The sequence below is a fragment of the Canis aureus genome, unplaced genomic scaffold (genome assembly GCF_053574225.1).
Source record: "Canis aureus isolate CA01 unplaced genomic scaffold, VMU_Caureus_v.1.0 ptg000132l_RagTag, whole genome shotgun sequence".
Taxonomy (NCBI): domain Eukaryota; kingdom Metazoa; phylum Chordata; class Mammalia; order Carnivora; family Canidae; genus Canis; species Canis aureus.
Window position 1 is genome coordinate 278,199 of NW_027554443.1, and position 25,499 is coordinate 303,697.

A 25,499-nucleotide genomic window follows, 5' to 3' on the forward strand; every position below is an offset into this window, starting at 1 on the left:
TTGTAAAGACAACAAGATAGAGTAACTGAAAATATTAACGGGAAAAAGTAAAATCATATACCCCCCCCACACACACACACAAAAAGAGGAGAGAGGCAAACTATCCTGGATGAACATAAAATGGTAAGTTTACTTACAAACGTTATTTTCCAAAATTATACTATCCAGTTGGCTTTCACTTCCTACTAATCTCATGAACCCATCTCCATAAAAATTATGCTTTAGAGGCAAATCAATAAGCTAAATCTATTTTCATTGATTCTGTTTTAACTTACTTGCTCAGTTTTTTTGTCAATGACATTCGCATTTCTGATTCTTCTAGGTAGAGTTGCCTGTACTTTTCCAATTCTATTTTAAGTTCCTGAGAATTTCTTATTTGGGATTGAAGTTCAGATTCCAGCTCTTTAATTCTGAGTGCCACTTGACTTCTTATTGAAGCATCATGACTTGCTCTTAACTGCTCTAAGTTTTCTTGAGATGCTGCTTGTCTCTAAAGCAAATTAAAAGCACAGTTTTAAAACAGCTAAAACTTGAGTAATTATAGTATATTTCTTTCCTTCAGTTGGGACTCAATGATTCAGAGAGCAATTTTAAATGTGTAAAAAAAAGCTGAAGTGTAAAATATTTATCACCAATGTCACCTGAATTGAATCTGAATGATAAAAATAAAGTTTAATCATTCTTATATTAGTACTCATGCAATCTGATACTTCAAAGAACAAGAGAATCAATTAAAAATTTTAAAAAGTGCATAATACAACTTGAGAATAACCTGTTTCTTGATTTCTGCTCAGAGCATGTTCTCAGTCAGAGGTCCTGAGGCCAAGCCCTGTGTCGCACCCAGTATGGAGTCTACCCAGGATTCATTCTGTCTCTCTGTCTCTCTGTCTCTCCCCCTCTGCCAATCCCCCTGCTCATGTTCAATAAATAAATAAGGAAATAAATAAATAAATGAAATCTTCAAAAAGGAAGAATAACCTAGGAATGGAACATGGAGCCCAATGCAGGGCTTGATTTCACAAACCTGAGACCAAGACCTGAGCTGAGATCAAGAGTCTGCTGCTTAACCAACTGAGCCACCTAGATACTCCATGGTAAAAGTTTTATTTTTTTAAATTTATTTATTTTTAAAGATTTTATTTTATTTATTCATGAAAGCCAGAGAGAGAGAGAGGGGCAGAGACACGGGCTGAGAAGGAGGCTCCACCCTGGGAGCCCGATGTGGGACTCGATCCTGGGACTCTAGGATCACGCCCTGGGTCAAATGCAGGTGCTAAAACCACTGGGCCACCCAGGAATCTCCATGGTAAAAGTTTTATTTTATTTTATTTTTTTCCCCATGGTAAAAGTTTTAAATCACAATTTTTTCTTTTCCTCTTAATAGTCTTGTTTCAGGGGATCCCTGGGTGGCTCAGCGGTTTACCACCTGCCTGCGGCCCAGGGTGTGATCCTGGCATGGAACCTGCTTCTTCCTCTGCCTGTGTCTCTGCTTCTCTCTTCCTCTCTCTGTGTATCTCCTGAATACATAAATAAAATCTCAAAAAAATAGTCTTGTTTCATACATACTGGTCATAAATCATTCTGAAAGATCAATTTAGTGAGAATAATGATGAAAACTGAAATCTTTACAGGGAGGAACGAATGCCTCCAGAAATATACCAAACAGATTGCTGTAAAGGAAGCAGAGGAAACCTACACAATGCATATAACCAAAGTGTAATTTGTAATGAAATAAATGAAAGCATATCACAGATCAATAAACTAACCTGGAAAAATAGATTGACTTCTTTTAATCTTTCTTCTACAATCAATCTTACTCTCTGGTCAATCTCCCATTTATAATACTTTTCTACTTGAATGCCTTGTACCACATTGACTTCTGCGTGACTTCTGAGGTTTACTACTTTTTCTTCCAAGTTCTTTTTAATCTGTTTTAGTTTTTCACATTCCCTCTCTGTTGCTTTCATAGATAATAACTCCTGTTGAAGAACTTGATTTTTTGCATCCAGGTCTATACATCTTGAAGATTCAGTTTCCAATCTTGCTCTAAGATCACCAATCTGCATGAATAGAACAATACAGTTCGGAAATGGAATGAAATTAGTTTAACTCAAAACTATAACCAACATTTTAAAAAACATTTTATGTTTAAGTCTCTGTACTGAACCGTAGGCTCGAATTCATAACGTCAAGATCAAGAGTCATATGCTCTACTGACTGAGTCAGCCAGGTGCTCCCATTTTAAAATAAATTCATTTGCAATAAAATATAATCTATATTGTAGTAGAGTCTTAGAATGTGGAACCCTGAAGCACTTAGAAAATTAAGAACAGTGTTAAAACCACTAGGAGTTATTAAAAAAGATCTCTGCTATCATTGTCTTTGCCACACAACATTTGTACTTCATTTTATGTATTTTTCTATGACTGCTTCAGATCTTTCCTCCATAAAATAACTGTAAGTCACCTCTTAGTATAAAGTCTCTTATATAGTCAAATTGAATTCAAATAAAATTTTAAAAAAGAAAAGAAAGTCTCTGGCCCCTTCCCCTATCCTAACACACCATAATTTTTAAAAATTATTTATTCATGAGACACATAGAGAGAGGCAGAGATATAGGCAGAGGGACAAGCTCCACAGGGAGCCCGATGAAGGACTCGATCCCAAGGCCCTAGGATCATGCCCTGAACCAAAGGCAGATACACAAACCACTGAGCCACTCGAGTGTCCCAATGAATACTCCCATTAATTTTTAAAAAGTTTTAGTAATATCATATTGACTTATGTAGGTCTGAACCAATAAATGCTTCCTAAGAGAAGACCTTGAAAATAAGACTCTAATTATTGAATCTATAAATACTGATTCTAAGCCACAAGCCTTTTTCTGAATTACAAATGATTTACATTAATTTGAATTGCATTCCCAGGAGAAATGATTCTCAGGATTAAGAAACCACACCTCTCAGTATAAAAATTTAGTGAGATGAAACTTATACTTTCGGACAAAAAAAAAAAAAACCCGCCTAATTGAATAGTATTATCTTATAATCCTCTGTTACTCCCACAAAACAAGGGAACATACTAAGCACCAAAAACCACCACTGAAAAACCTGACAGGGTTTCAGTGATTCTGAGTTGGGAAGAACTTCTTTCTTCTGGATATGATTGATAAGACAGGGTAAGTGGATGTGGTGGTTTTATAAATTTTTTGACACTTCTCCCATGATAATCCCACCCCTTAAAATGTGCTGACCTTAGTAATTGGTTTCCAGTGAATAGAATTCGGCAGAACTGCTGTGTGATTTTTTTAAGGCTAGGTTAAAAAATGTGATATAGCTTCCATTGACATTCTTCTTCTAGGGAAACTAACCCTTAGAATCTAGCTGCTGTGGGAAGCCCAGGCCACCTGGTGTGTCTTCATGTAGACATTTCAGCTGAGACTGACCCAGCTAACGTCCTTGCCAAAAGCCAGCCTCAACAGCTAAACATTTGCATGAACATGATTTTAGATGATTCTAGTCCCCAGCTTCCAGTCATCTCAGCTGACACCAAATGAAGAAGAAATGAGTTGGCCTTACTCGGCTTTGCCTAAACTAAATACTTGTGAACCAAATAAATGCTGTTTTGAGCAACTAGGTTTTCAGGTGGTTTATGATGCCGCAATAAATAACTGGCACAGAAACTGATATTAAACATGGGGTGCTGACATTAAAATATTTAAACCTGAACCTCCTTTGAACCGAGAGGTAGGTAGAAACTGAAAGGATGTAGGGAAGAGTAAGAATGAAAACCAAAAGGGCTTCCAACAGACTGTTAATGGAAACCTGATGGCCCTTGAAGAGGCTGACAGTAAAGGTTCCAGGCAAGTGAAGAAAATGACACTAGAGGAAAAGGAACTTGCGCCACAAACCACTTGAAAGTAAAACGGGACACAAAAGATAAACTAAACAAGGTCTATGCAGTATGAAAGACCCAGACAAACTGGGTGCAAATATTTTGTCCACATTTATAGCCTTTCCATATGCTGAAATGTCAAATAATGCTAAAATAAAGAATTGCATCCTGGGTCAAGAGCAAATCCAGGAAAACATGGCCTATGGATGAAGCCAAGATTATAAAAACTTTTGTTAAGACCTCAGAAGGATTTCAGGTATGCCTCAAATTTCTTTTAAGGATCTTAAGAGTATGAGCTTCACAGGAGAGCCCAGTTGAAAAGTTTATCTCAAAAAGATCTGCGAGACTGGCTTTTCTACTGACATAAAATCAACCCATTGATTCTCACAGAAAAACTCAAGAAGTTAAGAAAATTATAGCATCAAAACCACTGTTTGCGAGCTTGGACTAAAAGAGACCTAGATAGCACGGACTGAAAATAGGCCTTTGGGTCTTAGAAGTCCCCACAGGGAGGCAGCAGGCTGAAAACACAACTGCAAACACAGGTCATTGGACAGAACCAAGAGCTCAGAGAGGAGAGACAGCAAAGAGCCATGGAGAAAAATTTCCATGGTTTCAGACTAAGTCTGACTGAAAAATGGACAGCATGCATCAGGCTGCATTTCAAACCTGCTATGGTCTAGTGTGACTTCCATCTTCTTTCTGAATGGAAGAGTCTTTAGCAAGTAACCAGAATGTTGTGTTTTCAATAGTAGAGAACTGTTCTCTTTAATTCTCAAGTCTTCATTCCTATTGAGAGAACCTGCACTCCAGGGACTAAAATTTAGACAACATAACCCTGGCACCTTATCCCCGCTGCACCTGATTAAGATGGCAAGATCTTGGACTCCATCCTGAACCCGATGCCATGATAACTGAGATTTGTCGGAGGTACTGGGAGGAGGTGAGTGCATTTTTCATGTGAAAGGAATATAGAACACTGTGGCCAGTGGGTAAATTACACTAAAAATTGCGTTCTTCATGTGTTCATAGGTGTTCCAGTATTCCATTAAAACTAAACAAAACAGGGATCCCTGGGTGGCGCAGCGGTTTGGCGCCTGCCTTTGGCCCAGGGCGTGATCCTGGAGACCCGGGATCGAATCCCACGTCAGGCTCCCGGTTCATGGAGCCTGCTTCTCCCTCTGCCTGTGTCTCTGCCTCTCTCTCTCTCTCTGTAACTATCATAAATAAATAAAAATTAAAAAAAAAAAAAAAAACTAAACAAAACAAAAAGACCGTGGGCTAACCTTAGTGACTTGCTACTAACGAACAGAATATGGTCAATGTGATGTTGTGTGTATTCCAAGGCTAGGCTACGAAAGGCAACACAGCTTCTGCCCTGTTCTGTATCTCAGCCTGCTTACTCGGAATTTAGCCCCTCCTCTTGTGAGGAGGCTCAGGCCACAAAGAGAGTCCAGGTGTGCCAGTGTAAGCATTTTGGCTGCCTGCCCTAACTATAAATCTAGGCAACAGCCAGCATCAACAACACCAGACATGAACTTTTTCTCTTGGTTTTTCCCCATTTAGGAGGACATTATCTGTGCATTTTTTCATATATTCCCTTTATTATGTTGAGGTATGTTCCCTCTTAAACCTACTTTGTGGAGGGTTTTTATCATGCATGGATATTGTACTTCATGAAACGCTTTTCCTACATCTATGGAAATGATGATGATTCTTCTTTCTTTTATTAATATGGTGCATCACACTGATTGATTTGCAGATACTGAATCACCCGTGTAACCCAGGAATAAATCCCATTTGATCATGGCGGTGATTTTCTTAATGTATTGTTAGATTCAGTTTGCTACTATTTTGTTAAGGATTTTTGCACTAGAAAATTGGCCTGTAATTCTCTTTGTGGTGTCTTTATCTGGTCTTGCTGTCAGGGTAATGCTGGCCTCATCAAATGAATTTGGAAGTTTTCCTTCCTCTTCTGTTTTATGGGACGGTTTGAGAAGAACGCATACTAACTCTTTCTTTAAATGCTTGGTAGAATTGGACTCTGAAGCCATCTGGTCCTGGACTTGTGTTTGTTCCAAGTTTTTGGATGAGTGATTCAATTTCTTGGCTGGTTAGCATTCTGTTCTACTTTCTTCCTGCTTCAGTTTTGGCAATTTATATGTTTCTCGGAACTTATCCATTTCTTCTAGGTTGTCCAATTTGTTGACATATATTTTTCATAATATTCTCTTATAATTGTTTGGATTTCTGCAGTGTTGGTTATTCTCCTCTGTCATGTGTGATTTTATTTGGGTCCTTTCCCTTTTCTTTTTGAGAACTATGGCTAGAGCCTTATCAATTTTATTAAATTTTTCAAAGAACCAGCTACTGTTGATCTGTTCTATTTTTATTTGTGTTTAGTTTCTTTATCATTTATTTCCACTCTAATGTTTTTTTAAAGATTTATTTATTGGGGCGGGGGGGAGGGGCAAAGGAAAAGGGAGAGAGAGAATCCACCAGTAGACTGAGGTTGGAGGCTGAAGCAGGCTTCAATCCCAGGACCCTGAGAACGTGACCTTAGCCAAAATCAAAGAGTTGGTCAGTTAACCAACTCAGCCACCCAGGACCCCCATTTTTCCTCTAATTTTTATTATCTCCATCCTTCTGCTGGCTTTAGGTTTCATTTGTTGTTCTTTTTCTAGCTTCTTTAGGTGTAAGGTTAGTTTGTGTTGAGATTTTTTTTTTTTTTTTTTGCTTCTTGAGGTAGGCCTGTATTGCTATATATACTTCCCTCTTAGAATCAGTTTGGCTGCATCTGAAAGGTTTTGGGGGGATCCCTGGGTGGCGCAGCGATTTGGTGCCTGCCTTTGGCCCAGGGCGTGATCCTGGAGACCCGGGATCGAGTCCCGCATCAGGCTCCCGGCATGGAGCCTGCTTCTCCCTCCTCCTCTGTCTCTCTCTCTATCATAAATGAATAAATAAATATTAAAAAAAACATTAAAAAAAGGTTTTGGACAATTGTGTTTTCATTTTCATTTGTTTCCATGTCTTTTGAAATTTCTTCATTTATTTCCCGGTTGGCCCACACATTGATAGTACGATGTTATTTCACCTCCATGTATTTGTGGTCTTTTCAGACGGTTTTTTGTAGTCCACTTCTAGTTTCATAGTATTGTGGTCAGGAAAGGTGCATGGTAGGACTTCAATCTTTTTGTACTTCCTAAGGCCTGTTTTGTGGCCTAATGTATGATCTAGTCTAGAGAATATTCCAGATCTGTATTCTAATTTCATTTATTGCACTCTTCATCTCAGATTCTTTTTAAACTCTTCTATCTCTGTTGTAAGGGTCTCACTGATGTCTTCCATTCTTTACTCAAGTCCACTGAACATCCTTATGGTCACTGCTTTAAATCCTCCATCAGGCACGTTATTTCTCTCTCTCTCACTTAGTCTCTGGCCCTGTGGCATTATCCTGTTCTTTCATTTGAGATAAATTCCTCTGTCTTCTCATTTTGTCTAGGTCTCTGACAGTTTCTCTGGGTTAGAAAAGCCAGTTATGTCACTTGTTCCTGAAAGTAATGGACCACTGAAAATGGTCCCGTAGTGCCCAGGGCCTGGTGCTTGAGGGAGGGTCTCCAGGGTGTGCGGCATGCACTCTGCTACTGGGTTCTGGCTCCTCTATCCCTCAGGCCAGTCATCTGAGAGATAGGCTCTCAGTATCTGCTGTGGGCAGTGTTTGGTACTTGGCCTGAATCTAGCGGGTTTGAACTAGCTTGCGAAATGAGACCTGTCACAGTCCACTGGAACTGAGACCCTGCAAAACTCTGGTCAGGACACATGGTGTCCGCAGGGGTTTGTACTGGTCTTCTGGGGGAAGGGCTTGCTGTGCTGGAACTGAGGCAAGCATGATTCAAAAGGGCAGTTCCCCTGGAGTGCAAACGGGTGGTGGCTGGTGTAAGCAAGTTAGGCAGCTGGTGTCAGAGTGGCACTGATTCCCACAGGTGGCTCTGTGTTTGTGCTCAGGGCCAGGGGAGGGAAATGGCACCAGCCAGCTGCTTCCGTTCTGTGTGCCTCTCTCCAAGTATAGTGCCCTACACATTCTACCATAGCCAAGCCCAATAACCTTTAAAATTCCAGGCTTTAAGCCCTCCATAGTTGCAAGAACTCAGGAAATTCAGCCACTCTCCTTTTCCAAGCCAGTGGCTACGTGCATTCCCAGGTGTTCTCTCCTGCCCTTCGCTGGGACCACTACTCCCTCCCATCTGCTGCAGATAGGATCTCTTTCTCTTCTAAACTATATCTCTGTACTTCCGACTTTCTTTAAAGTGGCCTCTTCTCTCTCTTTAGTTGTGACCTTTGTTCTGTCAGTATTCAGGTAGATTTCTGGGGTATGTAGGATGAGTTGATAGGTATCTAGTTGTATTAGTGGGATGAGGTGAGTCTAGGCTCCTCCTACCCTGCCACCATCTTCCTTTCTCTAAGACATTTTTTCTAAAGAATCCCTTCAATTACAAATTATTAAAACTAGACAAGAACTCCTCTTTTAAATTTCCCCTCATGTTAGGGGAGAAAAACGACTGGCAAGCAGAGAGACATGTGATTTGAAGTATAACAGCTGAACAACTAGTAAAAGTTTAATAAGCAAAACGGAACCTTTTATCTGAATTCAAGTAACTGCAATTCTAAAAGAAAGGCAGCATTGAGTGCTTTTAAATCAATAATCTTCATTCTCCCTTCATCAGTGATGACATAAGGAGAACGTTATGGAATAATTTCTAATCTTTTCATTAGCGAAACAAATGTATTGTCCTTTGGCACACTTAAATTAAATATAATTTCTCCTTTATCTTACTGCAAGCTTATTTTTCAGGGGAGGTAGTAAGACTATCTCATCTTTATATCGTACTAGAATGCTTCTCCATATCATATAGGTTCACTTTGAAATTTTTTTGTGATTCAAATTGCTCGCCTACTATTTGTCTCTGATAATTTGATTGTTTTTAAAAATATTTTATTTATTCATGAGAGACACACACAGAGAGACAGAGGCAGAGACACAGGCAGCGAGAGAGGTAGACTCCATGAAAGGAGCCTGACGTGGACTCAATCCTGGGTCTCCAGGATCACGCCCTGGGCTGAAGGCAGTGCTAAACCACTGAGGACCCGGGCTTCCCTGATAATTCAATTAAATGCAACAAGATATTTTACAGGTGTATTCTTGACATAATGTAATGAAATGTTTATTCTATTAATTACGTATTGACCTATCAAAGTACAGCTATGCATATCTTTCTATTTCAGTAAAAGAAGATGGATACAGGCAACTCTGTTTTCCAAGAATGTAGGATCTGTGCCAAGAACGGGATCGGCGCCAGTCTTGTATGCACAAGAACCAGGTCAAAAGAGTATCTAATTGTGAACTTTAAGATGATGGATTAGCAAGACTTCCAAACAGGAAGGCTGATAACCCAGAGTTAATCCTTTATATCCTAGATGGTGAAATCTATGGGTGAGTCTATGCATTATAACAAGTTAATAAAACACAACGAAGTACATAGTAGACAGTGGATCCTACAACCAAGACGATGGAAATGGATGCGGGAGGCACTGAGTGAGAAACTACAGGTATTACTGGAGAAGAGAAATGGGACTCTATCTTTTTGAGCCTGGCTTCTCATTGTGTCAGGTAGTCAGCAAGACATAAGCTGGCAAAAGGCTCCTTCAAAAAGTATAAGTCTCTACAGGAGTAAAGTTAGGTTCTACTACATTGACTTATTACATAATTGTAATATAAATGAGTGGTAATTTGCAAGAGGACTAGGAAAGAATTCTCATAAAATTTGATTTGGTAGTGGCCTAAGGATAGACATATAGGTCAATGTATTAGAATTGAGAATCTAAAAATAAACTCTCAAATTATAAGGGGATCCCTGGGTGGCGCAGCGGTCTGGCGCCTGCCTTTGGCCCAGGGCGCGATCCTGGAGACCCGGGATCGAATCCCACGTCGGGCTCCCGGTGCATGGAGCCTGCTTCTCCTCTGCCTGTGTCTCTGCCTCATTCTCTCTCTCTCTGTGACTATCACAAATAAATAAAAAAATTAAAAAAAAAAAAAACTCTCAAATTATGGTGGATTGATTTTCAACAAGGGTGTCGAGACACTAAAATGGAATAAGAATAGTCTTTTTAACAAATGGTACTGAGACAAATGGATATCCACACACAAAGTAATAAAATTAGACCTCTACCTCACAACATATGTACAAACTTAACATGAAATATTAAGAGCTAGGGATCCCTGGGTGGCACAGCGGTTTGGCGCCTGCCTTTGGCCCAGGGCGCGATCCTGGAGACCCGGGATCGAATCCCACATCGGGCTCCCGGTGCATGAAGCCTGCTTCTCCCTCGGCCTGTGTCTCTGCCTCTCTCTCTCTCTCTCTCTGTGACTATCATAAATAAATAAAAATTGAAAAAAAATATTAAAAAAAAAGAAAAGAAATATTAAGAGCTAAAATTATAAAACTCATAGAAAAAACAGGTGTGTATGTTCGTGATTGCATTTGGCAACAGTTTCTTAAATATGGCATCAAAAGACAGAAACAGATTAAGGATTTCATCAAAATCTAAAAAATAAAAGCTTCTATGCTTCAAATGTAACCATCAAGCAAAAGTGAAAAGGCAAGGTGATGAATAAAATATTTGAAAATCATATCCCTGATAAGGGGTCTGTAGTTAGGATATAGATAGAACTCTTACAATAATGAAAAGACAGTCCAATATAAAAATGGGCAAAATAAATGATTAGTTCTTTAAGCAAGATATAGAAATGAATAATGACCACATATAAAGTGAGATGCTCAACATCACTAGTTCTAAGAAATATGCAAATTAAAACCACAAGACAGATGGAACTCAACAAGTGTATTATGCTAAGTGAAATAAGTCAGAGAAAGACAAATACCATATGATTTCACTCCTATGTGGAATTAAGAAAAAAAAAAGCCAACAACAGATGAACATAGGGGAAGGTGGAAAAAAAGGAGAGAAAGAGAGGCAAACCATAAGAGACTCTCAACCACAGAGAATAAACTAAGTGTTGCTGTCGAGGTGGGCAGGGGGGACTAGATGAGTGATGGGTATTAAGGAAGGCACTTGTACTGATGAGCACTGGGTATTTAAGTGAGGAATCACTAAATTCTACTCCTGACACCAAGATTACATGATATGTCAACTAACGAGAATTCAAATAAAAATTTGAAACAAATGAAAATACCCCTACAACGTGTCATTTTACACCCAATAGGATAGCTATAACAAAAACAACAGATAATGACAAACATTGACAAGAATCAGGGAAAATGAGAATCCTCAAACACTGGTGACATAAATGTAAAATGGTGCAGCCAGTTTGGAAAATAGTCTGGCAGTTCCTCAAAAGGTTTAAACCAAAAATGTTAAAGGTCCTTTAACATATGAACTAACAATTCCATTTATAAGTATATACCCAAGAGAAGTGAAATGTTCACGCAAAAGCTTGTACATGCGTATTCACAACAGCATTATTAACAACAGCCAAAAAGTGTAACAGCTCAAACGTCCACCAAATGATAAATACATAAATAAAACGTGGGCTGTCCATATGGTGGGATAGTATTCAGAAATAAAAAAATAATAAAGTTCTGACACATGGCACAAAATAAATCTAAAACCATGCTAAACCAAAGAAGGCAGTCACAAAGGATCAAATATTTGGTGATTCCATTGAGATGACCTGTCCAAAATCAGCAGCAAATCGATAGAGACAGAGACTAGAACGGTGACTACCTATGGCTAAGAAGAATAGGGAGGGGGAAACTAGCATGAGGTGCCAGTTAAAGGGCATAGGGTTTATTTTTATGGTGACAAAATGTTCTAAAATGGATTGTGGTAGTCTTTGAATATGCATCTTTTTTTTTTTAATTTTTTTTAATTTTTTATTTATTTATGATAGTCACATAGAGAGAGAGAGAGAGAGAGAGGCAGAGACACAAGCAGAGGGAGAAGCAGGCTCCATGCACCGGGAGCCCGACGTGGGATTCGATCCGGGGTTTCCAGGATCGCGCCCTGGGCCAAAGGCAGGCGCCAAACCACTGTGCCACCCAGGGATCCCTGAATATGCATCTTATGTTCATTATATCTCAATAAAGTTATTACCAAAAATATATATCAAGTATGTAAGATTACTAGGAAAATCTGTATTTTACTGCTCAAAGCACAGAGGGATTTATTTCCCAATGATTTTAGAGTCCCAAAACTAATTAAAAATTACCTTCTGTCTTAGCATATTAATCTGAATTTCCATTTCCGTTTGACTGGTTTTTAAATCTCCATAGAAAGGAAGCTCTCCATTTTCATATTTACTTAATATCCTTCTTAACATGTTTATTAAGTGGTTCTTAAGCCTGCAGAAGGTATAGAATGAGTAAGTCAGGTCCTTTAAGAAGAAATATTTAATACTTATTTAAATAGATAATATGTTCTATCACATAAACAAATCTATACTTATGATATCTCATTTGTTCCAATCTCTCATTGTTTGAGAGAATACCAACTAAATTACATTGCTAAGTAAAAAAATATGGAAAAGATTTTTATGACACATATGGCAGTTGAAGGGTTAACAGGGTAACTATATTAAGAGTTCTTGTAAGTTATTATTAATATCTATTTTCAGTATGTGAATATAAAAATTAATCTATTATTAGGTAGTAGAGGCTAGTAATCCACGGTGAGGAAGAAAAGCATCCTCATCTATTAATGTTTTATAAAGACACAAAAATACATTTTGGTACCCACCTACCCCAGTCTAAAAGAAGGAAAGAAAATACAGACAAAAAACATCAAAGGAGATCATTCAAAACAGAAAGAGAAACAGGAAAGAAAAATATTTATAAAGTTTGAATTCAGAGGAAGAAGGAAGAGGCAGAGCTTTAGAAGAAAGGAAATCAGCAGAGAGAGAATGTATGATGATGGCCTATGAGACTGTTTTAAACAAAAATCTAATACCTTGGCTAGTACATTCTTAGGAAAGTGAAGGATGCCAAACAATGCAGAGAAACAAAGTTAAATGACAGAAAAGTTTTGGCGGATCAGAGCAAAACTTAAATACTCAGCAAATAAGCAGAAAGGAAGCCAGGTGGGAGCTTCAGAGACATCGGAAAGACTTTTTTAAAAATCTGAGTAGTGAAGTTGCTCATTTTATTCTTCATGAAGTCAGACATGTATTTTTGTATGAATGACATATTTTATAACTAGAAAACGCAGGAAGAAAATGTAAGCCACTTGAGTCAGAGATGGCAGAGCAAGAGGAGAACATAGTTTTGTCTGATCCCAGAAATTCAGCCAGAGAGCTTTCAAATCATTCTGAACACCTGTGAAATCAACCAGACATCTAAGGAAAGAATTGCAGCATTTCTACAAATAGAAAAGTGACCACTTTTTGCAAGTCTTGGTTAACTTTCACCTTCAGAGTTACATTCTATTCTTTCACCGTACTTAATTTTATTTCTATATACATGTAAGTCCTGCTTGTTTTTCCTTTGGGATATATTTCTCTAACAAAAAGACATAGGATATGGTATATTGCTCAGTTCTGTTCAACTGGGTGATAATATCCTTTTTTAAAAATTTATTCATGATAGTCACAGAGAGAGAGAGAGAGAGAAAAGAGAGAGAGAAAAAAGACAGAGAGAGAGAGGCAGAGACATAGGCAGAGGGAGAAGCAGGCTCCATGCACCAGGAGCCCGACGTGGGATTCGATCCCGGGTCTCCAGGATCACGCCCTGGGCCAAAGGCAGGCGCAAAACCACTGCACCACCCAGGGATCTCTGATAATATCCTTTTTATTTTGACTTTTAATTTCCATTTTTACACTTACATTCTAGACTTTCCTTGTATTTAATTTTATTTTTGTATATATACAAGGTTTCCTCTTAACCATTTGGGGATGCAATTTCCTAACAAAAAGACCAAAATTCACATAGTATCGGTGTACTGCTCTGCTCTCTTGATCTCTCTAATTCTATTATCTCCTTTGTTAACCTTTAAATTGGCTTCGGGTCTCTTCTGATTTGTTTAGCATGTATTTATCTGGGGTCATTCTTGATATTTTTCTATTCTGTTCTCTCACTCATCTCTTCTTCTCTGGACAGAATGACAAGATGGAAAAACTCACCGCCACAAAGAGAACAAGAGGTAGTACTGACTGCCCAGAACCTAATCAGCATGGATAGAAGGAAGAGGCTGGAGCGAGAGTTCAGAAGAATGACCATCAAGATAATAGCTGGGCTTAAGAGACACTCAGAGGACACTAGAGAATGCCTTTCTGGAGAAATAAAACAACTGATATCTAATCAAGTTGAGATAAAAAAGGCTAATCTTAGTGAGATGCAATAAAAAATGAAGGTTCTAACTGCTAGGATAAATGAGGCTTCACAGAGAAGTAGTGATATAGAAGACAAAACAATGGAGAATAAAGAAGCTGAGGAAAAGCGAGAGAAACACCACTGGACTATGACAGGAGAATTTGAGAGATGATTCGTACCACACAGCAAAACAATGTTAGAATAATGGGGATCCCAGAAAAAGAGGGGAAGGAGGGGGCAGAAGGCCTATTTGAGCAAATTATAGCAGAGATCTTCCCTCATCTGGGGAAAGAAACAGGCACTCAAGTGCCAGGAGGCACAGAGAACCTTCCTCAAAATCAATAAAAAATAGGTCAATATCTCCAAGCAAAGCTTGCAAATTTCAGACCCAAAGAGAAAATCCTGAAAGCAGCTTGGAACACGAGGCCCTGAACTAAGAAGGAGAGAAATATTCAACTGGCAGCGGATCTATCCAAAGAGATAGCAGGCCAGAGAGAGCTGGCATGATATACTCAGGGTGCTCAATGAGAAGAATCTACAGCTAAGAATTTTATCCAGCAAGGCTCTCATTCAAAATACAAGGGGAGATAAAAAGCTTCCAGCACAAACAGAAACTAAAAGAATTTGTGATCCCTAAAACAGCCCTGCAAGGGGAACCTTTAAGAAAACAGAGAGCCCAAAAATAACACAGACCAGAAAGGAACAGACACAGTACACCAAAACACAGACTTGACACGTAATACAATGGCACTACATCCATATCTTTCAATCGTTATTCTGAATGTAAACAAGCCAAATGCCCCAACCAAAACACACAGGGTATCCCAGTGGATTAAAAAAAAAAAAAAAAAAAAGCAAGACCCATCGATATGCTATCTGTAAGAGACTCATTTTTAGACACAAAGACAACCCCAGATTGAAGGTGAGGGGGTGGAAAACCATTTTATCATATTAAAGGACATTAAAAAAAACTGAGGTGGCAATCTTGATATCAGACAAGTTGTATTTTAAACCAAAGACTGCATTAAGAGATGAAGAAAGACACTATGCCATAATTAAATGGTCTATCCAAAGAGAAAATTGAACAATTATAAGTTTTAATGCCTCTAAAGTAGGAGCAGCCAACTATATAAACCGATTTTCTGTTAAGATTTCATTTATTTATTTATTTGACACAGAGAGAGAACAGAAGCATGGGCAGCAGGAGAGGGAGAAGCAGACTCCCCACTGAACAGGGAGCCTGATGAGGGCTTCATCCCAGGACCCTGAGAACATGACCTGACCAAAGGCAAGGGCTTAACCGACTGAACCACCCAGACCCCCTTATGAACCAATTAATATCAAAATTAAAGGAACACATTGATAGTCATACAATAATAGTAGGCACTTTAACACACCACTCACTGTAACGGCCAGATCATCTAAGCAGAAGATCCACAAGGGCACAAGGGCTTTGAATGACACACTGCACAAAATGGACTTCACAGATAACTTCAGAGCATTCCATCCTACAGCAACAGAATACACATTCTTCTCGGGTGCACATGGAACATGTTCCATACTAGATCACGTACTGGGTCATAAATGAGGTCTCAACTGATACCAAAAGATTGGGATCATTCCCTGCATACTTTCAGACCACAATGCTTTGAAACTGAAACTTGATCACAAGAGGAAATTTGGAAAGAATTCAAATACACGGAGGTTAAAGAATCAAGCCAGGGAATAAAAGCACAGTTTTAAAAACCTCATAGAAACAAACAAAAATGGAAACGCAACTGCTCAAAACATCTGGGATGTAGCAAAGGTCATCCTAAGAAGGAAGTATATAGCAATACAAGTCTTTCTCAAGAAATGAGAAAGGTCCTAAGTACACAAGCTAACCTTACACCTAAAGGAGCTGGAAAAGAACAGAAGATTAAAACCTAAAACCAGCAGGAGAAGAGAATTCATAAAGATCAGAGCAGAAATCAATGAAATAGAAACCAAAGGAACAGTAGAACACATCAATGAAATCAGGAGCTGGTTCTTTGACAGAATAAGATCAATAAACCCCTGGACAGACATATCAAAAAGAGAACGGACCCAAAGAAATAAGATCGTGAATGAAAGAAGACAGATCACGACCAGCACCAGAGAAATATAGACAACTATAAGAACACATTCTGAGCAACTATATGCCAACAAAGTAAGCAATCTGGAAGAAATGGATCCCTTCCTATCAAAACTGAAACAGGAAGACACAGGAAACCTGAACAGACCCATAACCAGCAAGGAAATGGGAGCAGTCATCAAATATCTGCCAACAACCAAGAGTCCAGGACCAGGAGGCTTCCCAGGAGAATTCTACCACACATTCCAGGAAGAATTAATCTATTCTTCGGAGCTGTTTATAAAAATTAGTAATGGAAGGGAAACCTTCCAGTGTTCTCTGTGAGGCCAACATTACTCTGATCGCAAAACCAGAGCAAGACCCCACCCAAAAGGAGAATTACACTCCAATATCCCTGATGAACACGGATGCCAAAATTCTCAACAAGACACTGGCTGGGAGGATTCAACAGTACATTAAAGGATGATTCACCATGTCCAAGTGGGTTTTATGCCTGGGCTGCAAGGGTGATTCGACATCTGCAGATGAATCAATGTGATACACTACAGAAATAAAAGAAAGGATAAGAACCATAGGATCCTCTCAAGAGATGCAGAAAAAGCAGTTGACAAAGTGCAGCACCCTTTCCGGATCAATACTCTTCACAGTGCAGGGAGGAGGGGAGCATATCTCAATATCATAAAAGCCATCTACGAAAAGCCCACACCCGATGCTATTCTTAATGGGGAAAAACTGAGAGCTTTGCCGCTAAGGTCAGGAACACAACAGGGAGGTCCACTCTCTGGACAACCAGTGTTGTTCGACATAGCCTCAGCATTTAGACAACAAAAAGAAATAAAAAGGCGTCTGAATCAGAAAAGAACTCAAACTCTCACTTTTCTCAGAGGACATGATATCCTATGTGGAAAACCCAAAAGACTCTACGCCAACATTGTTAGGACCCTTTCCTGAATTCAGCAAAGCAGCAGGATAGGAAATCCATGCACAGAAATCAGTTGCATTTCTATACACTAACAATGAGATGGAAGAAAGAGAAACTGAGGAGTCAATTCCATTTACCATTGCACTAAACACCATAAGATACCTTGGAATAAACCCACCCAAAGAGACAAGGATCTGTACTCTGAAGAAGACAGGACATTCTGGAAAGAAATTGAGAAATCATAAAGAACTGAAATCATTCCATGTTCATGGATTGGAAGAACAAATATTGTTAAAATGTCTATGCAAGCTCGAGCAATCTCTACATTCAATGCAATCTCTATCAAAATACTACCAACTTTTTTTTAAGATTTTTTATTTATTTATTCATTAGACACACAGAGAGAGAGAGAGAGAGAGAGAGAGAGGCAGAGACACAGGTAGAGGGAGAAGCAGGCTCCATGCAGGGAGCCCAACGTGGCACTCGATCCTGGGTCTCCAGGATCACACCCTGGATTGAAGGCAGAGCTATACCACTGAGCCACCTGGGCTGCCCCCAACTTCTTTGCATACAGCTGGAGTAAATAATACTAAAATTTCTTTGGAACCTTAGAAGACCCCGAATAGCCAAAGGTATGTTGAAAAACGTAGCCAAAGCTGGTGGCATTAGAAGCCAGCCTTTAAGCTCCATTGCAAAGCTGTGATCAACAGGACAGTATGGTCCTGGCACAAAAGCGGACATGTCAATCAATGGCCCAGAAGAGTAAATCCAGAAGTGGACCCTCAACTCTATGGTCCACTCCTCTTCAACAATACTGGAAAGAAAATCCAATGGAGACAAAGCAGTCTCTTCAACAAATGGTGTGGGAAAATCAGACCACCACATGTAGAAGAATAAAACTAGACCATTTTCTTACACCATACACAAAAATAGAGTCAAAATGGATGAAACACCCAAATGTAAGATAGGAATCCATTAAAATCCTAGAGGAGAACACAGCCAGCAACCTCTGTGACCTTGGCTGCAGCAACTTCTTGCTAGACATGTCACCAGACGCCAAAATGACCTACTGAGACTTCATCAAGATAAAAAGCTTTTACGCAGCAAGGAAACAGTTGACAAAACCAAAAGACAACTGACAGAATGGCAGAAGGTGTTTGCAAATGCCTTATCAGATAAAAGGCTGTATGCAAAGTCTATAAAGAGCTAATCAAAGTCAACACCCAAAGAAAGATAACCCAATGAAGAAATGGGAAGAAATGAAAGGACATGTCTCCAAAGAAGACATACATATGGCCAACAGACACATGAAAACATGCTCAACATCAGTTGGCACCAGAGAAATACAAATCAAAACCATGGTGAGTTTCCCCCTCACACCTTTCATAATGTCCAAAATTAGCAAGTCTGGAAATGACAGATGTTGGCAGGAATGCAGAGAAAGGGGGATCCTCTTACGATGTTGGTGGGAATGCAACCTGGTGCAGCCACTCTGGAAATCAGTACCAGAGGTTCCTCAAAGAGTTGAAAAAGGAGCTACCTATGTAAAACCCAGCAATTGCACTAGAAGGTATGAATCCCAAAGATCACTTTGGTCAGGATCCAAAGGGGCACCTGCACCCATATGTTTATACCAGTAAATATCCACAATAGCCAAACTAGGAGATCCGATGTTCTTTGAAAGAGGTATGTATAAAGAAGGTGTGATATAAATAAATAATCATATTTATTTATTTATTGGACAGAGAGAGAGAGAGAGAGGGAGGGAGAGAGAGAACAGAATATTACTCAGCCAATAAATAATGAAATCTTGGGACCCCTGGGTGGCTCAGTGGCTGAGAGTAGGCCTTTGGCTCCGGGCATAGGGGAAGGGAAGGAAAAGTAAAACAAGATGAAATCAGAAAGAGACACAAACCATAAGTCACTCAATACTAGAAAACAAACTGTGGGTTGCTGGAGGGGAAGGGATTGGGGGCGATGGGGTAACTGCCTGATGGGGATTAAGGAGGGCACGTGATGGCATGAGCACTGGGTGTTACATAAGACTGATGAATCACTGAACTCTACCTCTGAAACTAATATTACACTATAAGTTAATTAATTTGAATTCAAATAAATAATATAAAATAAAAAGAAATACAAGCAAATCCAAGATAACTTTTGATGTTGTTATATGACACAGTTAAGTTTTTAGAGATTAGGATATCTGCTCTAAGAAAAGAACACTATTAAAAGGAAAGATTACCTAAGAACAAAGATATCTTGCAGAAAAAATTCACGGTGGACAATGAAAAGCGCAGTTGACAATATATGTCAAAGGCATTGTTGTTATTATTTAAGGAATCACGGAAGAGTAAATGTAGTATTTTGGCAAGAATTTCTATTTAGGTTTTTATAAACTACAATTACAGATAAATTAGTTAATTAATGGTTAAAGTGATGTGAAATATTAGTCTTACCCAGTATTCTCTTTTTCCAATTCCTCATTTTTCTTCACTTCTTGATCCAACCTGAACTGCAAAGGCTGTTTTAACTCCATACATTTCTTTAGGTTTTCCTTTTCATCACCACACTTTGGAAACAATTTTTTAAGAACATTAGTTTCAAAAATCAAGAGACTCCTTCTTCTTTTATAAAATGCTATTTCTCATGAATCCATGAGTAATATGTGTTTAGACAGGTTTATAAAATACATATAAAATGTAGGTTATGAACCAAATGTCAATGAAAAGAAATCTCAAAAATAAGGATGTTTGTTAAAACAGCTTCAACTGAGTTTATATTTTCATCATTTTTGTTTCTAGAATTTAAATTGCCAAAATTTACTTGGGAAATACAGAGGTTTTTAATCCACATTAATGAAAAAATCTTTAAGGTGGCTATACTTACATCTGAGTTTCTAGAGATGTCCTAGAAGCAGTTTCACCAATGTCTTAAGATACTCTGGGTTTTGTGAGATCACAGCTTAAGATACAGTCTCTGAAAAATTCCCATACTGTCCCCATTATAATTTTGATGATCATCTGACTTTAGGATGAGATACTCTCCTTCTCTGCAAGCATTTCAAACATTTCTCTGCAAGATTTCAATGTCTTCTTTTCTATTGACCACTTTTCTCTCTAAATAAAATTCAAGGCTTCCCAATATTCTATAAAAACGTTTCCTTACTCTTGCAGCATTTTCGATCATCTTGCTTTTCCCCTTTCACTGGACTCGAACATTCTTTAATGTGTCATCTCAGCCACAGATTCATCTTTTCATCGCGTCTTTTACACTAAAATCTGACTTTCAATCCTGGAATTCCACTAAAAAGTTTTGACAATCATCAAGGATCTGTTTTTACAAGTCCTGATCCTGCTTTACTTCTCAGCAGCAGCTGAAAACAATGCCACATCTTCCCTCTGCTCTTCTAATCCCATTTCATTTCTAAATGACAGCAAACGCTGACATTCAGTCCTTGGACCCTTGCTATTCCTCTTTTTCACATCCTCTCAGAGTTCTCCAAATCCCAAGGCTTCAAAACCAGATGCTCTATTCTATACTTTCAGCCTTGACCCATTTACTGAGGTCATGTGTATGCTTCCATCTTCCTTCTAGTTCCTCATAGACAATATTTTCAACCACACATTCAATACCTGTTACCTGATGTGCATTACCTTTCTAGTTAGCTAATCTGTTATTTTTATATATTTTTTTAATTTATGTATTTGAGAGAGAGAGAGCATGAATGGGGAGAGGAGCAGATACAGAGTGAGAAGCAGACTCCCTGCTGCAGAGGGAGCCTGATGTATACAGGACTCGATTCTGGGACCTTGAGGTGATGACCTGAGCCTAAGGTAGATGTTTAACCCACTGAGCCACACAGGCACCTCACACAGTTAATCTTGTACATTTTATCTTGACTCTTTTTGGGATTACTTTGAGTTATTTTTTAAAGATTTTATTTATTCATTTATTTATTCATGAGAGGTACGGAGGGAGAGGGCGGGGGGGCAGGGAGAGAGAGGCAGAGAGAGAGAGAGAGAGAGAGAGAGGCAAAGAGACAGGTAGAGAGAGAAGCAGGCTCCATGCAGGGAGCCCCATGGAGGACTCCATCCCAGGACTCCAGGATCATGCCCTGAGCTGAAGGCAGACGCTTAATGAGAGAGACACCCAGGCATCCCGAGTGTATTTTTTTTAATTTTTTAAAATTTATTTATGATAGTCACACACACACACACACACACACACACACACACACACACACAGAGGCAGAGACACAGGCAGAGGGAGAAGCAGGCTCCATGCACCGGGAGCCCGACGTGGGATTCGATCCCGGGTCTCCAGGATCGCGCCCTGGGCCAAAGGCAGGTGCCAAACCGCTGTGCCACCCAGGGATCCCAGTGTATTATTTTTTAATCTGGGGGGGGGCACCTTTACCCTCAGGATGCTGACCATTGTACTTTGTCTTGCTTTTCTTTTATAATGCAAAAGTTCAAAAAAAAAATAATGCAAAAGTTCTTCCCAAGGGTTGGATTATGAACGGTTTGCCTTTGTTTCCTTTTGAATACTTTCCTATTCCATAGAGACGTGAACTTACGGAAGTCTTCTTCTAAGTTCTTTTCAGACACATACTTGACTATTTTCTTCAGAGGCTTAAGTCAGCTAGAGCTAACTCTTCTTCCCAATCCATATTTCTTCACCTCAAAATGGTGTCCATGAAATATCTTAACACAGATGTAGTCTCTGTCCTGGGGATTCATGAGGTGAGAACCTTCTAGAGAAATTAGGGCTATGAACTAAGTTGCTGGAAAGCTATTTAAGTTTTTATTTTATAGGGTAAGCTTAAAGTGGCTAATCATTTTATACCATAACCCTAATTCATTTCTATAGGAATATGCAGAATTATCTATGGATATTCTTACAAACTCTGTAATATGTGGTGGCTTCCTAATAGATTCCTGTGTGATATTGTAGGGGGACAACTCATGGCACTCTCAGTCAGAGAGAAGACTCCTTGTCAAGTTAACTGCATGAAAAGTACAGTAAAGCAACTTGAGCAGTTTTATATGAAGTCAGGAAAAAAAGTTTTTTTCGATGTTTCTTTGGCCACAGAAAGGACCAGTCAACAGAATGTGCTAGTTCCCCTGATAGGTATGATTGTTTAATGAAATTTGCATGTACCTAACTTATGTCACTGAAAGAAACTAGTTGTAGGTCCATCTACCTCATAGTTCCAACTTAGAAGTCCCAAAGCAATCTTCTCATCTTAAATCATTGGTAGCCACTCCTACAAAGGACGGTATGAATGGCACGATAATCCTGTACTGCTTATAAATGGTTATATAGTTTTCACTACCTATCAATAAACTGGAGTCCTGGATTGCACATTAATCTTTTCTGAGATTGGACTGTTAAATCTCTGAAAGTATGATTAACTCAAGGTAATAGAAAAACATTCGTTTCTGAACTTGCAATGAATGCTAGGAGCACTAGGTTACTCTCTAAGGCCCTGACTGAGCAGTCATTTCTACTTTTTCACTGGCATCTCTTTTCCTTTACAAAATCCAACAAGGAGAAAACTACATCCCTTTGAGAAAAATGTTTGCATAATTACCTAGTAGTCATTCTGCTTTTTTCTAAGATTCTATTTATTTATTTATGAGACACACACAAACACACTCACACACACACACACACAGAGGCAGAGACACATGCAGAGGAGGAGCAGGCTCCATGCAGGGAGCCCCATGTGGGACTCAATCCGGGGACTACAGGATCATGCCCTGGGCCCAGGGCAGGCACCAAACCACTGAGCCACCCAGGGATCCCCCTCGTAGTCATTCTTAATGAAGGCAACACACTACCAATTTGTAATTACAAATCACCACAAATTATTAGTAAAGTAATTCATTCTCAAAATCTCAGTGAAGGGTTGAGATTACAAGAGAAAGTCAGCATTCAAGATCAAATTATTACTCAAAGTTTGGGGAATTTTAAACATATTGAAAAATATTAGCAGGGACTCAGACATTAGTATACCAATATTCATAGCAGCATTACCAACAATAGCTAAGAGGTAGAAAAACCCAAATGATCACTGACAGATAAACAAAATGTGATATATATATATATAAAATACTGTTTTGCTTAGGCTATCACAATCCTTTTTATTAAAATCTTACTACAAAAATGATTAATTTATGCATTCAGTCAACTTTATCTATAAAGAGGAATTATACCAAGAGTAGTTAAATAGCAACCATATGAATATAATAAATATTTTTATGAGTGAGAATTTTCATATTATCCAAAATGTTCTTATACACTACTACTAGAGATATAAAAATTCCTTCTCCTTAGGACAGAAATTAAGAGACTGACTTACCGAACTTGAACTTAACAGGTCTTTCTGAAGCTGTTCAATTTGGCCTGCTTGCTCCTTGACTGTAACTTTTAACTCGGCATTTTCAACTTCAAGCCTAAAATGCATATTTTAAAATATTTATTCTCAGACACAAATTTTAAACATACCACATAATTTCTAAACAAACATCTAAAGGTCTTACATAAATTCTTAGAAATTTAAAAAGTAGATTTGGCAATTGTGCCATTTTTCTGGTTGTGTTTTGGGGTTAATGTACAAAATTTAAAGATCGTAAGCAAAAAAGAAAAAAAAAAGGATCGTAAGCAAAAATTATGCATTTCAAAATCCCACAAAGCTGATATTTTTACCCAGCTAAACAACGATGTATTTATCATAATGGATATATTTCTCATACTATACTACTTATCTGCTTTATAAATACTCAAGTTATTTTCTGTGCTGCTTTCACTTGTCCTGTTGCGGGACGCCTGGGTGGCTCAGTGGTTGAGAGCCTCCCTTTGGATCAGGGCACGATTCTGGAGTCCCAGAATTGAGTTCTGCATCAGGCTTCCTGTAGGGAGGCTGCTTCTCCCTCTACCTATGTCTCTGTCTCTCTCTGTGTCTCTCATGAATAAATAAAATCTTAAAATAAATTGCATACTTTTTTATGTCATCTCTGAACTTCTGAATGCACCTTACAACCTTTGTTTGTAACTCCTTTGCTTCTTGTAGCTAAAAAAGAAAAGAAATACTTTTAACTACTGACAATCTAGTATAAAACCACCATCATCTGTTTTTGTAAATACAATGTCACTGGACACAGCCACATTTTCCTCTACATACTGATTTAAGGCTTCCCCAGAATTATACTGCTACAATAGAGACCTATGACTTGCAAAGCCCAAAATATTTACAATCCCCTGACAGAAAAGCTTTCTGAGCACTCTTCTAGTATTAAAAAACAACATTCTAACGTTTTTAAATTATATTTTATCAGGTACACATACAAATTTACGTATTGTTCAAAGGCAGAAAGACAGGAAATTACCTTATGGTAAACTTTTCTAGTTTTCTATTCCAAGCACCACATCAATTATAATTTTAAATATTCACATTTACAAATCACCATGGGCATTCCAGTGATTATACAAGTTAACATGCTGCTTTCAGGGACACTCAGATATTTCAAGTAACAGCTTCTGAGGCAGGATCTCTGTAGGAACCAGAATGCCTGGATTTGAATTCCCAGCTCCCCTGGGCATTTGCTGTTTGACCTTGAAAAATTACTTCAAATTCTGTGTCTCAGTTTCTTCATGTGTAAAATGAAGTTAATAATAGTATCTACCTCACTGTGATAGTCGGAAGTTTAAATTAGGGAATATACATAAACTACTTAGAAGAGTATGTGGCACATACCAAATTCTAAGTGTCTGCAATTAGCATTATTATTGTTGTTGTGTTTTACGTTCTAATGATATTTGATATTTTAGGCAGACGGCAGGCCAATGAAAGTGGTCTCTTACACAAGTTATATTGAAATCATTCTTCATACCACTGAAAGCGGTAGCAAATGGGGAGCATAAGGCCCAGGATATAGCCTCAGGACTTCAAAACACTTTCACTACAGGTGCCTCAGTGGCTCAGTCAGTTAGGCATCTGCTGTGGGCTCAGATCATGATTTTGGGGTCCTGGGATTGAGACCCCAACATCAGGGTTCCTGCTCAGCAGGGAGTCTGCTTCTTCCTTTCTCTCTGCCCCTCCCCCTGCTTGTGCACTCATGTTCTCTCTCTCTCTCTCTCCCTCTCCCTCTCTCTCTCTCTCTCTCAAGTAAAATATTAAAAA

General features: G+C 38.7%; 1 protein-coding gene across 1 annotated transcript in view; it reads right to left on the minus strand.

Moving 5' to 3' along the window:
* Nucleotides 1-25,499, minus strand: part of LOC144309647 (ankyrin repeat domain-containing protein 26-like) — a 61,547-nt gene that overhangs the window by 19,072 nt on the left and 16,976 nt on the right. The window contains exons 4-9 of the mRNA XM_077890737.1: nucleotides 24,319-24,389; nucleotides 23,679-23,772; nucleotides 19,771-19,883; nucleotides 12,182-12,314; nucleotides 1,767-2,060; nucleotides 276-490 (exon numbers count right to left, since the gene is read on the minus strand). Of these exons, the coding sequence (XP_077746863.1) occupies nucleotides 276-490; nucleotides 1,767-2,060; nucleotides 12,182-12,314; nucleotides 19,771-19,883; nucleotides 23,679-23,772; nucleotides 24,319-24,389 (920 nt within the window). The remainder of the gene's footprint in view (nucleotides 1-275; nucleotides 491-1,766; nucleotides 2,061-12,181; nucleotides 12,315-19,770; nucleotides 19,884-23,678; nucleotides 23,773-24,318; nucleotides 24,390-25,499) is intronic.